Source organism: Pteronotus mesoamericanus, unplaced genomic scaffold, assembly GCF_021234165.1.
Source record: "Pteronotus mesoamericanus isolate MK-2021 breed Mesoamerican mustached bat unplaced genomic scaffold, CSHL_Meso_final contig_130, whole genome shotgun sequence".
Classification (NCBI taxonomy): Eukaryota; Metazoa; Chordata; class Mammalia; order Chiroptera; family Mormoopidae; genus Pteronotus; species Pteronotus mesoamericanus.
In genome coordinates this window covers 17,330,132-17,342,320 of record NW_026555060.1, presented here as the reverse complement: position 1 = coordinate 17,342,320, position 12,189 = coordinate 17,330,132, and the positions used below count along the sequence as shown (strand labels likewise).

Below are 12,189 nucleotides of genomic sequence, written 5' to 3'. Positions count from 1 at the left end.
AGGCTACTCAGAATTTGTATCCAAATTCATTTGTATCCTCTTTACACAGAAGATTATTATATATCATTAAAGTATCCCTCTGTTATTGTAAACTATGGTAATGTTGAATGACTTCTTCATTTCTTTTATATCCAGACTCTTCTGTTTCTATGAGAGCTAATAGGATCTTTAATATAGCAGAAATTTCTGATAAGACTAATTTTACAATTTTATATACACATAATTATAAATTGTCCCCTGCCCCCAAAAAGATCAGAACTGCATACCCTTACAGTGCAATTTCCACCTTTTCATAGCATGGCATTTCACAGAGAATTACACTTCTAAGACACAGTGGAGTAAACTACTAAGGCCACTCCGGGAGGGCATCGCTATATCAGCACAGTGGCTTACAGCACACCACGTAAGAAGCTTGGTCTTAAAGATCCCTTCAAAACACTGCAAAAAAACTCTGACCCACATTTTATTTTCACCTGATTCATATTTTATTTTTACTTATGCCTACAGTTGTGAAAATACAACCCTTCAATATTTTTAATGACAATGCCCAAAGCACACCACAAGATGGAGATATTACTCCATTACCATTTATAATCGCATTTATGCATTTTTTTTCTTCCTGTGTACATTTCCCTCTCCATGTGTATTGCCTATTTTCTCCCTCAGTGGTATGTTCAGCTACTTCCTCTATCCCTAACACCTATTCTGGTCCCTCTGACATTCTGCTCTAACTAGCTTTATTATGGAAATATTATATAATGAATACTTCTGTGATACTTGTTTTTAATATTAAAAGTAGGCACATAATTAGAATCTTTTCCTCACTCAATATTTTCCCACTTCTCTAAAATTAAGGTCATTTTTATTTGTATATTTTTATCTTGTGGGTAAAGTTGCTACCAGAGAAGTCATAAGCACTCCAAAGGTCATTTACTGAAATACATTCGGTTACTTTGTAAGGCTATAGATTTAGTTCATGTTGCTACCCCTCCAAACTTTTCTGGAACCCTTCTTTGAGAAAGTCCTGAAACCAGTTTATGAGCCTTAAGAAATTTACATTCAGATCTCCTTATCAATCCAAATTGTATTCACCCAAACTTGCTATCCTAGTTTAGTGACAGAATTTAGTTTTAAATGACTATTAGCTAAAGACAAATATCAAATCCTTCTTAGGGATTTACTATTAATGAGGATAATCTGTCAAATATGCTTTGAAGGCAATTTAAAGTAAGAAGTTTCAACAATGTTTTGCGAGATGGCAGCATTGTTGCAAACCTGTGAAGCTTTCCACAACAGCTAATTTCAAGATCAATTTAATTTACTTCAAGTTAAGCTTCCAAAGGTGTGACACAAAAAGTCACACATTAATTCTGTATTAACTACTATGGAACAGCACAGCATGGCAATTATTTAAACTTCATAAAATGTCTCAACTAAAACACTTTATTTAAACACAGGAAGTCTATTTCCTATTATAGACAAAAGATCCATACAAAAATACCACAAGATATGACATACTTAATTGCAGGTAAAATCACAATTTCCAATCATCCTACATTGTACATATATGTTAACTTCCTTAAATCAAGTTTAATCACCAGCTATTAACACAAAAACACTTCTTAAAAGTTAAAAAAGAACCTAGACACTAACCTTTCATCTGTTAACTAAGAGTGGTAATTGAAAATAACTGCTAATTAGATGTGCAATTTTTAAAAAATCCAAAAAGTCAGAGGCTTCTTGGTTATATATAAATTCAACTAGGCATGGGATAGCTTCCTTAACCTAATCTATTTTAATTGTATAAAGGTTTTAAGTATTGGCTAAAAATAAGATGGCTTTACCTTCTTAGCAGGCATGTATGTGGACCGTGGGATTTCTCTACAGTCCACTCAGACCATTCCAGTAAATGGTAAAAATGATCTTTCTGGTGTTAATTCATTTTGACTACTGCTCACTATACATGTCCCAGTAGGGTCTCATGTAGCTTTTTAAAATTCTTGAACTTTCCATAACCAGTTGCATTACAGTGGTGGACAAAAGTAGGTTTACAGTTGTGAGTACGTGAAATAGAGTTTATTCTTGTATTATTATTTATTAATTATTGTTTTATTTGTATTACAACTGTAAACCCACTTTTGTCCAATCCTGTATAACTAAAAAATTTACTCCTTTTTACAATTCTAGTGTTTGTCCTCAGTGGTATTTTAATACTGCTTATTTTCCATTTTAATACTGGGGCTTATACCATGACATGCCCTTTATTGAATTCATGATTTTAAACTTTATCTTTAATATTTAAGTCAAATTCTATTAGCTAACTGTGCATCTGGACAGAACTTTATGCTCACTACTCACCAGCTCTACAATGGGCAGGCATCTAATAATGAAGCACATTGTTTCATACACATATTCCATCTAACATGGGGGAATCAGACAACACATAAGATCACATGGGAGATTTCAGTTGCTGGATGATAGTAATCAGAAACACTTACTGAATAAGGGAATTAATCCTAACCTTAATTTAGTATTAAGGAGGATGGGAATGACACAAATTCTTGATTAAATTTCTAATGAAATCCTAATAACACTCTCATACATAAATTTCAATAAATATAAAAATCCAAATATTTAGCTCTTAAAATGGAATACTGAGATGTTACTTAAAACACAGTAATCATATTTTTACATTCATTAGTATAGGACTGATCTTTCAAAATTGCTTTGATGAAAATAAAGACTTTGGAAAATATATGACTATAGCTTTGTTATAAAATGGTCTAGGGTTCTGCTTCACCCAATCAGAAGTCCCCTCTTTCACTGCAACTCCTTTCATCTCTGCACATCTTGATACAAAAAAGCTTCCGGAAATGTTTTTAATTCTGGGTGAAATTAATTAATGTCATCACTGTGCAAATAGACCCAATAATGCCTAACTTGGAAACAGATTCCCAGGACCATATAGCAGCAGTTTGTGGAATAAGTAGTTCATTGACTACTTTATCAGCTTAAAGCATAAAGCTGATAAAGAAACCATCAGCAAGATGAATAGGGAACTCAGTGTATGGGAGAACGTATTCTCCAGTAACACATTTGAAAAGGGTTTAATCTCCAAAATAGAGCTAATACAATTCAATGCCAGGTAGACAAATAACCCAATTAAGAAATGGGCAAAAGACCTGAATAGACACTTTGCCAAAGAGAGCATACAGAGCGCCCATGGATATGTGAAAAAAAATGTTCAACATTATTAATCATCAGAGAAATGCAAATTAAAACCTCAATGAGTTATCACCTTACACCTGTCAGACCTGTCAGAATTGCTACCATCAATAAATCAATAGACAATAAGTACTGGCAAGGATGTGGAGAAAAGGGAACCCTAGTGCACTGTTGGTGAGAATGCAAACTGGTGCAGCCACTGTGGAAACCAATGTGGAGTATCCTTAAAAATTAAAGATGGAATTCCCTTTTGACTCAGTGATTTCACTTCTAGGAATAAATACCAAGGATCCCGAAACACCAATGCAGAAGAATTTATGCACCCCTATATTTATAGCAGCCCTATTTACTATAGCCAAGATTTTGAAACAGCCTGAGTGCCCATTAGTCGATGAGTGGATTAAAAAACTGTGGTACATTACACTATGGAATGCTATGGAGTAACCAAAAGAAGCAGCAGCAGCAGCAGCAGCAGCTCTTGCATTTTGCAACAGCATGGTTGAACCTGGAGAAAATTATCCTAAATGAATTAAGCCAGTCAGTGAAAGAAAAATACTACATGATCTCATTTATATGTGTAATCTGATGAACACAGTAAACTAACTAACAGAAGCACAGATACATAGGACAGACTGGCAGCTGCCTGAAAGGTGCGGGATGGGGGGCGGACAGGATGAAATGGTGAAGGGATTGACCAAAGAACATTTTTGCATGACCCATGAACATGGACAGCAATGTGGGAATAGCCTTTGGGTATGAAGAGGTGGAGCTGGGGGAGGGAGGAGAAGGGGAGAAGAGCGGGAACAAGTATAACAGCTTAATAATAATAATAATAATGAAAACATAAAGCTGAGAACAGGCTTAATATAGATACTAGGCATTTTAACAAATTATTTGCATTGGTGTTACTTATAACTGCTATATAAATTTTCTTCTCAGCAATCATCAAGTCAAATATAAATATATATTCTTACCTCCATCCAACCCTCTGTTTCATTCCTAACACTGAATAAAACATAGGAATTTTAAATTCACATTATACCAATCACTGGGTAAATGGTGACCTACATAAAAATAATAATTATAATAACAGAGGCCAATCCAAATTTTCCAGTTCAATTTAGGATGTATTTACAAGTAATAAGAGACAAAATATTCTAGGAGTATTCATAATTAGTGTAAAAAAAACCTCAGAACAACATAAAAGGAAAAAAAAACCCTTATAACTAAAAGGGGATTTCTGTTCTACCATTTCCAGATTATGTGGCAAATTTTCACAATAAACTTGTTTTTCCCCATAAAATATGCCCAGGCAACCTCCACTAAATAGTATGTACATAAGAAAAGTAAACAAATTTTACAATTATCCAATATGATACAAAGATATACACAATTAAGTATTTACTCAGCTCTAACACTATGCATGATATGCCTACATCAGCAATATAAATGACTGAAAAAGTATCTATTATTCCAGATTTTGTATATCTCCCTTGCTCCGAATTAATAAATAAGTTGGACTCCACAATGAAAATGGGGAAACTGTTATTATACAACATGGATTTACAAGGGAATAGGCTCACTGAAAATTGGACTACATTCAATTAATACCACAAGTTCAGTGGAATCCACCATAAGAATCATTGTAGATAACTGATATTCACAGTATAGGTTCATCAATAAATTATGAAAGATGTCTTCATTTTTATTTTTAAAAAGGACTATGACTGCTTTTGAGAAGGCCCTATTAATAGCTTCATGCTCTTTCCCATCCAAAAAAAGCTGAGAGAGCAGTCAGGCAGATAGAAGTCAAATATCACCTTTATTGCTAAAAAGCTACTACTGAATTGAGGTCAGGTACAGGGGCCAAATGGGCTTGGTGGCCATGTTTGACCTCTCCTCTCCAGTCCAGACTTTGAGCCAGTGCACTCCAAGTCTGTCCAGGATTATTGCCTTACTGGTATGGGGCACAGAAAGAGACTTGATTACCATGGTTTATAGCTTTTTCACTGATTAGCTTTCCCCACTCAAGCAAAACAGACCAAAGGCAATTATTTTCCAACAAGTAACTCAGTGGTCCTGGAAGAGAGATAAGAGATGTGTCAAGAGATAGCACTGTTTCTTTAGGGAAATCCCTCCCCTTGTGGATATGGGATGACTGAACAGTAATGGTTCCTCCCCAACACAGGCTGCTTACTTTGTACATTTATACATTCTGTAATTTTGAAATACAGATTGAAAGAGCTTAAGAGCTTTATTAATTGGATTAAAAATTAAAATCCAATATTTTATAAGCACATGATGCTTAATAAGTTTTTTTTAATGAAATTTCAGCATTCATTTAAATGTGAGGATACAATTATAAAACAATCTTATAAGAGAAAGGAGTATATTTTCTAGCTCTTTTAATAGGGATCTGTAATGGCTGACTGGCACTGGAACACTACTCTGACTTCATCAGAAAGTAAACACTGCAAAACTTAAAATAACTTAGCTTGTCACAATTTCAATTCACAGATTTAAAAAAAATGAATCTGATATATTTACTGTTGGCTAGAATACTATACAAAGTATAAGGGAAGTCATAGCCCCAATAGACAATGGAAAAATGCAGAATTGCCATTGACCCCACAAGAAATACAGGTGTCCAAGAAGCAGCTGTTAGAGGAAATATAACTACTGTGTGGGGACTTGGAATATGAGTCACTAATGAAAGATATTTCAATGACACACATCTTTTTCCCTACACTCCTCTAATCTTTCACCCCATCTCCTCTGAAAAGATGCAATATCCAAACTGGAATGTCCTATGAATAATTTGAAATCTAGGAACACATGGAAAGGGATTCCTTCATTGTATGAGAGTTATAAAAGGCGATATAAAAATATTACCTATTGGGTAAAAACTGTTAAACTACTCCTTTGGGGAATTAGTTTTAGTTATCATATTTATATTTTATCATTCAATAAAAATTTAAGGATCTACTATGATGCCTAACTATGAAGCAAATAAATAGAAGATACCATTTGTCCTAAAAATGAGGCAATTAACTTGCTCAAGGTTGTGTCAGAAAGTGGTCTGGTCCAAGTTCTTAAAGTCATCGATTACTCCAATTGTAGAGTTTAGGGAGAAACTGGGGGGAAGGGGACAAAATGGATGTCATATTCAGTCACTATCATCCCTGGCTTGTAGTTTGGGGTATGGCTAGTTCAAAAAACAATTTTATATTAATTGTCTCCTATTCTTCCCCTTCCTTCTCTCCTGAACCCACTCCAACTAGATACTGATCTCACCACTCCAATGACACAGCTTTTGCCAATGACCTCCTCCACACCTGTTAAATTTAACAGCTCATTCTCAGAACTTACTTGAATTGTCATCAGCATTTAACTCAGCTGATCACTTTCTTCTCTTTAAAATACTTCTTCACTTAGACTTGAAAGAGAATATCTTTTCTTGGTTTGCCCCTTACTTCACTGGCTGTTCCTTTTCCACCTTCTTCTTCTTCTTCTTCTTTTTTTTTGTTCCTCTTTTATCTTTCTGACTGTAAAAGTTTGGACTCTCCAAGGCTTAGCCCCTAGATCTCTTTTCTCTTTTACATTCACTCCCCTGGTAACCACATCAAGTTTTGTGGCTTCAAATTACCATCAAGTGCCAGGGACTCCAAATTTATATCTATAGGCCTAACCTTTCTCCTTGTAACTGCAGACTTAAATAATGACCTGAATGTTGGATAGACACCACAATTTTAGCATGACCTCAAACTAAATTCCTGATTTCCAGCACCCCCCTGTCCCCCCGCCCAAGCAAACCTGCTTCTACCCCAGGCTTCTCTATCTTAGTTAAATGGCAACTGTAATTACACAAGTATTTATTCAGTTACTGACGCCCCAAGCTTTAGAATTATCCTCATGGAAAGGGATTCCTTCATTGTATGAGAGTTATAAAAGGCGATATAAAAATATTACCTATTGGGTAAAAACTGTTAAACTACTCCTTCGGGGAATTAGTTTTAGTTTTCATATTTATATTTTATCATTCAATAAAAATTTATTCTTTTAATTTTTTCTTTTTCTTTTAACCTTTTTCTTTTTTCTCACATCCCACATTAAAAAATCAGTAAAATCCTGCCAGCTGCATGTTCCAGTTAAATTTGGAACCTGACTACTTTACACCACACAGGTACAATCTACATTCTACACCATAATTATCCCTCTAAGTAACTAGTGACGTACATACAAATGATCCTTAACACAAGATGATCCTTAACACAACCATTACTTTGAAATTTAAGTCAAATCATGTACCCCTTCTATTCAGCGTCTCCCATGAAATTCCCCAACTTACTTATAATAGCCAAAGTTCTTATAATGTCTTATGAAATCCTAGAAGATCATCCTTTAACCCCATGACCCTGATCTCATCTCCTATTACTGTTCTCTTCGTTTACCCTGCTCCACACTGTCTGCCTTGCTATTCCTCAAATTGTATGCAAGCTCTTGCCTTACGGCCTTTGTACTCAACAGCCAGCCTTCCTTGCATGCTCTTCCCCTACTTACCCACAAGGCTCACTCCCTTCCTTTAGAGCCTTCTCTGATCATCTGACATTTATATTTACTTGTTTAGTTATTTACTGTCTGTTTCCCCCTACTAAATTGTGAGTTTCATGAGGCTACGGGTTTTATATACCAGCCAACTACCAGTGCTTAAAATTTAGTAGGTGTCAAATAAATATCTGTTGAATGAACAAGAACAAAACTGGTGGTTGCATAGGGTCAGGTCACCACTTTGAGTAAACTACCTATTTTGTCCTGGTTCCTCGTGTCTGGCTGGTCACCAAAAGATTGCTCGGCTCTGGCCTCAACATTACACATTAAGGACTTAAAACTGGCTGCATTTGTCTCTACCAAACTTCTGGTCCTCTGAAAGTTTTCCAAGAAAGTTAAAATTCAGTGTAATGTAAAGAACTTGTTCCAATCAGTTTCTCTGCTTAGGTAGGATAAAAAATTTCTTCTGTGTAGAGAAACACAGATTAAAACAATTTCTGAATCCTTTTCAAATTCTACCTCGACATAGAATCTTCTTGATTATCTATACTTCTTTATTTTCCCATCTTCGGTTGTTCACACTGCCAAATTAACTATGAAAATTAAATTGCATGAAATTATAAATGAAAATTCTACAAGAGTTCACATGCAAACTAAATTACATAATCTAAAATTTAAACCAGTGCTACTAAATTTCTATATGCTCTTAAAGGGGCTTGATTTTCCATGAATAACTGGAAAGAATCTTCAAGATCTTTGGGTAGGTATGTATAAGGCGCTCTTTAGCTACAGAATTTAATCAATTGTGATAAATTCTAACAAATATTACCAATAATAAAAGCATTCTTTAAAGCCTTTAGAGTTATTTTCCTAACGATTTTTACACGTTGCATTATCATTTACTTTGTAATGAGATAAGATATATTTGCCCCTATGAGCAGGAAATGGCACCAGGTGAAGATAATGAATACAGACAACACATAATGGTTTGCACCTAAAAATTAGAAGTGTTGAATGCTTATATTCTACTAACTCTTACAAAAACTAAAATCTGTTAAAACCATAGCACAACAACAATTTTATATTTAATTATATTTAACTGAAAAGTAAATTTCCATTTAGTGCTAAGCTCAATAGTTCACATCCTTAGGGGGAAATATACATTTCATAACTAGTTCTGTGAAGTGTGCCTTGGATGACAATTGTTGGTAAACCTTTTTTTTTTTTTTAACCCCATAACTATTCAAAGCATTTTATGAAAGGCTCAATCAGATCATGTGAAATCCTAGGTCTTTCATCTTTTCCTTAGCAGTACGACTCAGATGGAGACAAGTTATCTCCACTCGATGACAACTCACAGGTAGAAGCACAGAGCAAAAAATGGAATTTACAGGTTAAAGTCCCAAGCTAAAGACAGAGAGAGAGAGAGAGAGAGAGAGAGAGAGAGAGGAAGGAAACGAAAGGAAAAGACAACGATCCTGCGTTGTCTGAAAGGGCATCTTCCTGTAGCAGCTCAAGTCAAATGCCTCTACTGCTCAAAAAACTTCATGGTTCCTTGTATGAGTTCCAGGACCAACATGGTAGAGTCTTCAAGTTCCTTCAAATTTTTAAACCGTGATACGAACCCCAATCCAACAGGCTAAACAGATTCCAAAGTACAGTGCAAGAAAAACTTCTACAACACAGACGCCGACCCAAAAGCATTCCTACCTTTCCGGAAAGGCAAAGGAAAGGAGGCTGCTAAAGACATGCATAGAGATAAGCGTAACTGGGAAAGGGAAATTTCACAGTAGGACATGACTACTCTTTCCCACACACCATTCCTCCAGTACAGCTGGGTGGAATGAGCTCCCTCAGATGGCATTGGAAAGGGGGGTTATCACCACCCCAGGCTGCTGGTGGCACCGTCCAGCCTGAAACTTCGGCCCCAACTTGAGAAGGGGAGCAGGGCAGAGAGGACCTCGGGAAGGCGAACAATTCCTTCCGAGGCTGGCTTAACGAGGAGACCCTGGTCGGCCGGGTTGAGGAGGGCAGCCAGAGCCCAGGAGGGCCAAGTCTTGGCCGCACTACCGGCTCCCTGCGAGGAAACCGGGTCAAAGCCCGCCCCAGCCCCTCCTTTCCGCCCAACCCGCGCGTTTGGTCTGCCCCGGAGGCGCCGCTTTCCGGCGGGCGGGCAGGCAGGCGGCCCCGCTTACCTGCTGGACCCCGAGGAACTGGTAGAAGTTGAGCTGCACCTCCTCCACCAAGTCAAACAACTCTAGGTCTCCGCTCTCCCAGCCGTGCGCCGGCCCTACCGCCGCCAGCAGCAGCAGTAGCAACAGCAGCGGCGCCGAGGACCGCACGAGACGGAGCCCGCGGCGCTGAGGAAGCCGGGTCAGCCCGAAGCAGGGAGCCGTCATCGCTCTGGGCTCGGAAAGGTCACCCGCCACGCTGTGCTGTCGGCCGAGATCGGGGACGTGGCGGACAGCGCGGGCTTTGGGAACAGTGCCCGCCAGTCAAGAGCAGGGGCAGCTGTACCGGAGTCGCCGGCCCGGCGGCCCGTCCCAGGAGCGGGGCAGGGTCGGCTGGAGCCCGCGAACCCAGCGACAGGTGGCTGACGGGGTCGCAGCGGGCTCTCCCAACTGCGGACCCTCACCCCTAGGCCTACAAACAGCTGGAGAGCCAGCGCCAGGAGCTGGGGTTGCTGAGGGGGGAGAGGCTTCCCCACGCTTTAGCCTATTCCAGGCCTCGCTTCCTGTGACATCACGTCTCCTAGCAACCACAGGAGAGGGGGCGGGGCCGGAAGTGGGGAAGCCGGTTGCCCCAGATCTAGGCCTCGGTAAAAAGTATTGCAGCGGCTGAAGCTCACGGTGGAGCTGACGAGTGTTTTCACAGATTAAGAGACCTGTACATCGCGCATGTACGTGGAATATCCCAAGTATAATTTCCCCTGGAACAGCTACCTTCTTACCCTCCCCCAGATATTGAAAACTAAAATCATATATGAAAACTGATTTATGGACTATGGCCTCTCTTCCGTGCATTTCATTATTCTATCAGCAAAGCTATAGGAGGAATTGAACACTTAGCCTTAAAGGGGCAAATCTAAGAACTGGCCTGGATGAGAAAGGTGAAGCAGAAATGAAATTTGGACCAAGTCAAAAGAGTATACTTATCATTCTAATTCTGAACTAAGATTTATAGGTATAATACCATAAAATAGGCAGCCTGGCAAATTAAAAATGGTGATTCAATCATAGTCTTAGGGGAAATGTGCCTTATCCACTCATAGCCTGCTTTCTATATTGAATCTGTTTTTAAAGAAAAAAAACCTCTTGTCTTTCCCACCACTGTCTTACCACCTAATCCAATATAGCTTCTGTTCAGTCTCTTTAAAAGCTTTTTCCACCACCACTATTGCTTCTCTTGGGTGAACCTTATATTTTTTATATTTTATTTATATTATATATTTTTATCCCTCTCACATTTCTCCTCCAAATCCCTAGTTGAGGAAGTAAAAGGGAACAAAAATGCCTGTATAACTCATGATACTTCCTCAGTTTTGAAAATTTGACATTATGCTTTTCCCATTTGGATCTGGCCAGTTAAATTAAACTCAATAGGGGAAAGATAAAGCTATTTTTACTCACATAATAAGAATATATTATGTTCTATAAAGGTTAGAAAAACAGTTGGAAATAAACCTTACTGAAGAAATTCTATTATTGCAGAGTTTAAAAATACTTTTAGTCATATCTTAAAAATGTGTGTGTGTGTGTGTGTGTGTGTGTGCTTGAATTAATCACATTTAAGTTCATCGTGAGGCTTACCTTTCAAAGATACAAGGGCAGTGTGTCTTAGTCAGCTAGGGTTGCTATAACAAAAGACTAGACTGTGTGGCTTAAACAACAGACATTTATTTCTCACAGTTCTGGAGGCTGGGAAGTCTGAGATCAGGGTACCAGCATGGTCAAGCTCTGGTGAGTCCTCTTCCAAGTTGCAGATGGCCTGTTTGCTGTACCCTCACATGGTGAGAGTGTGGGTAAGGGGAGAGAGATTTTGTGTTTTATGAGAGTACTAATCCCACAGTGGGGGCTCCACCCTCATGGACCTAATTATCTTTCACAGGCTTCACCCCAAATACTATTGCATGATGATTAGGGCTTCAAAATACGAATTTGGGGGGGGCGGGCACAAACATTCAGTTCAAAGCAAGGACTTATCACCTTTTCTGTGCATCCCCAGTCCCAAGTACAATGCTTAGCTCATGCTAGCTTTCGATTAATTGAATTGAACCCTGTGAATACCTCCCACCACCATTTCTCCCACTCCAATTTTTTTAGCTTGCTTTTTGAAATTTTTTTTTTAATTGATTCTAGAGAGAAGGGAAGGGAAGGAGAAACAGAGGGAGAGAAACATTGATTGGTTGCCTCTTGT

At 38.2% G+C, this 12,189-nt stretch overlaps 1 protein-coding gene across 1 annotated transcript in view; it reads right to left on the bottom strand.

Moving 5' to 3' along the window:
- The window catches only part of DNAJC1 (DnaJ heat shock protein family (Hsp40) member C1), a 249,879-nt gene extending 239,216 nt beyond the window's left edge, over positions 1–10,663 (bottom strand). The window contains exon 1 of the mRNA XM_054592779.1: positions 9,969–10,663. Within this exon, the coding sequence (XP_054448754.1) occupies positions 9,969–10,172 (204 nt within the window). The 5' untranslated portion in view covers positions 10,173–10,663. The remainder of the gene's footprint in view (positions 1–9,968) is intronic.
- Between the last annotated feature and the right edge of the window lie 1,526 nt (positions 10,664–12,189).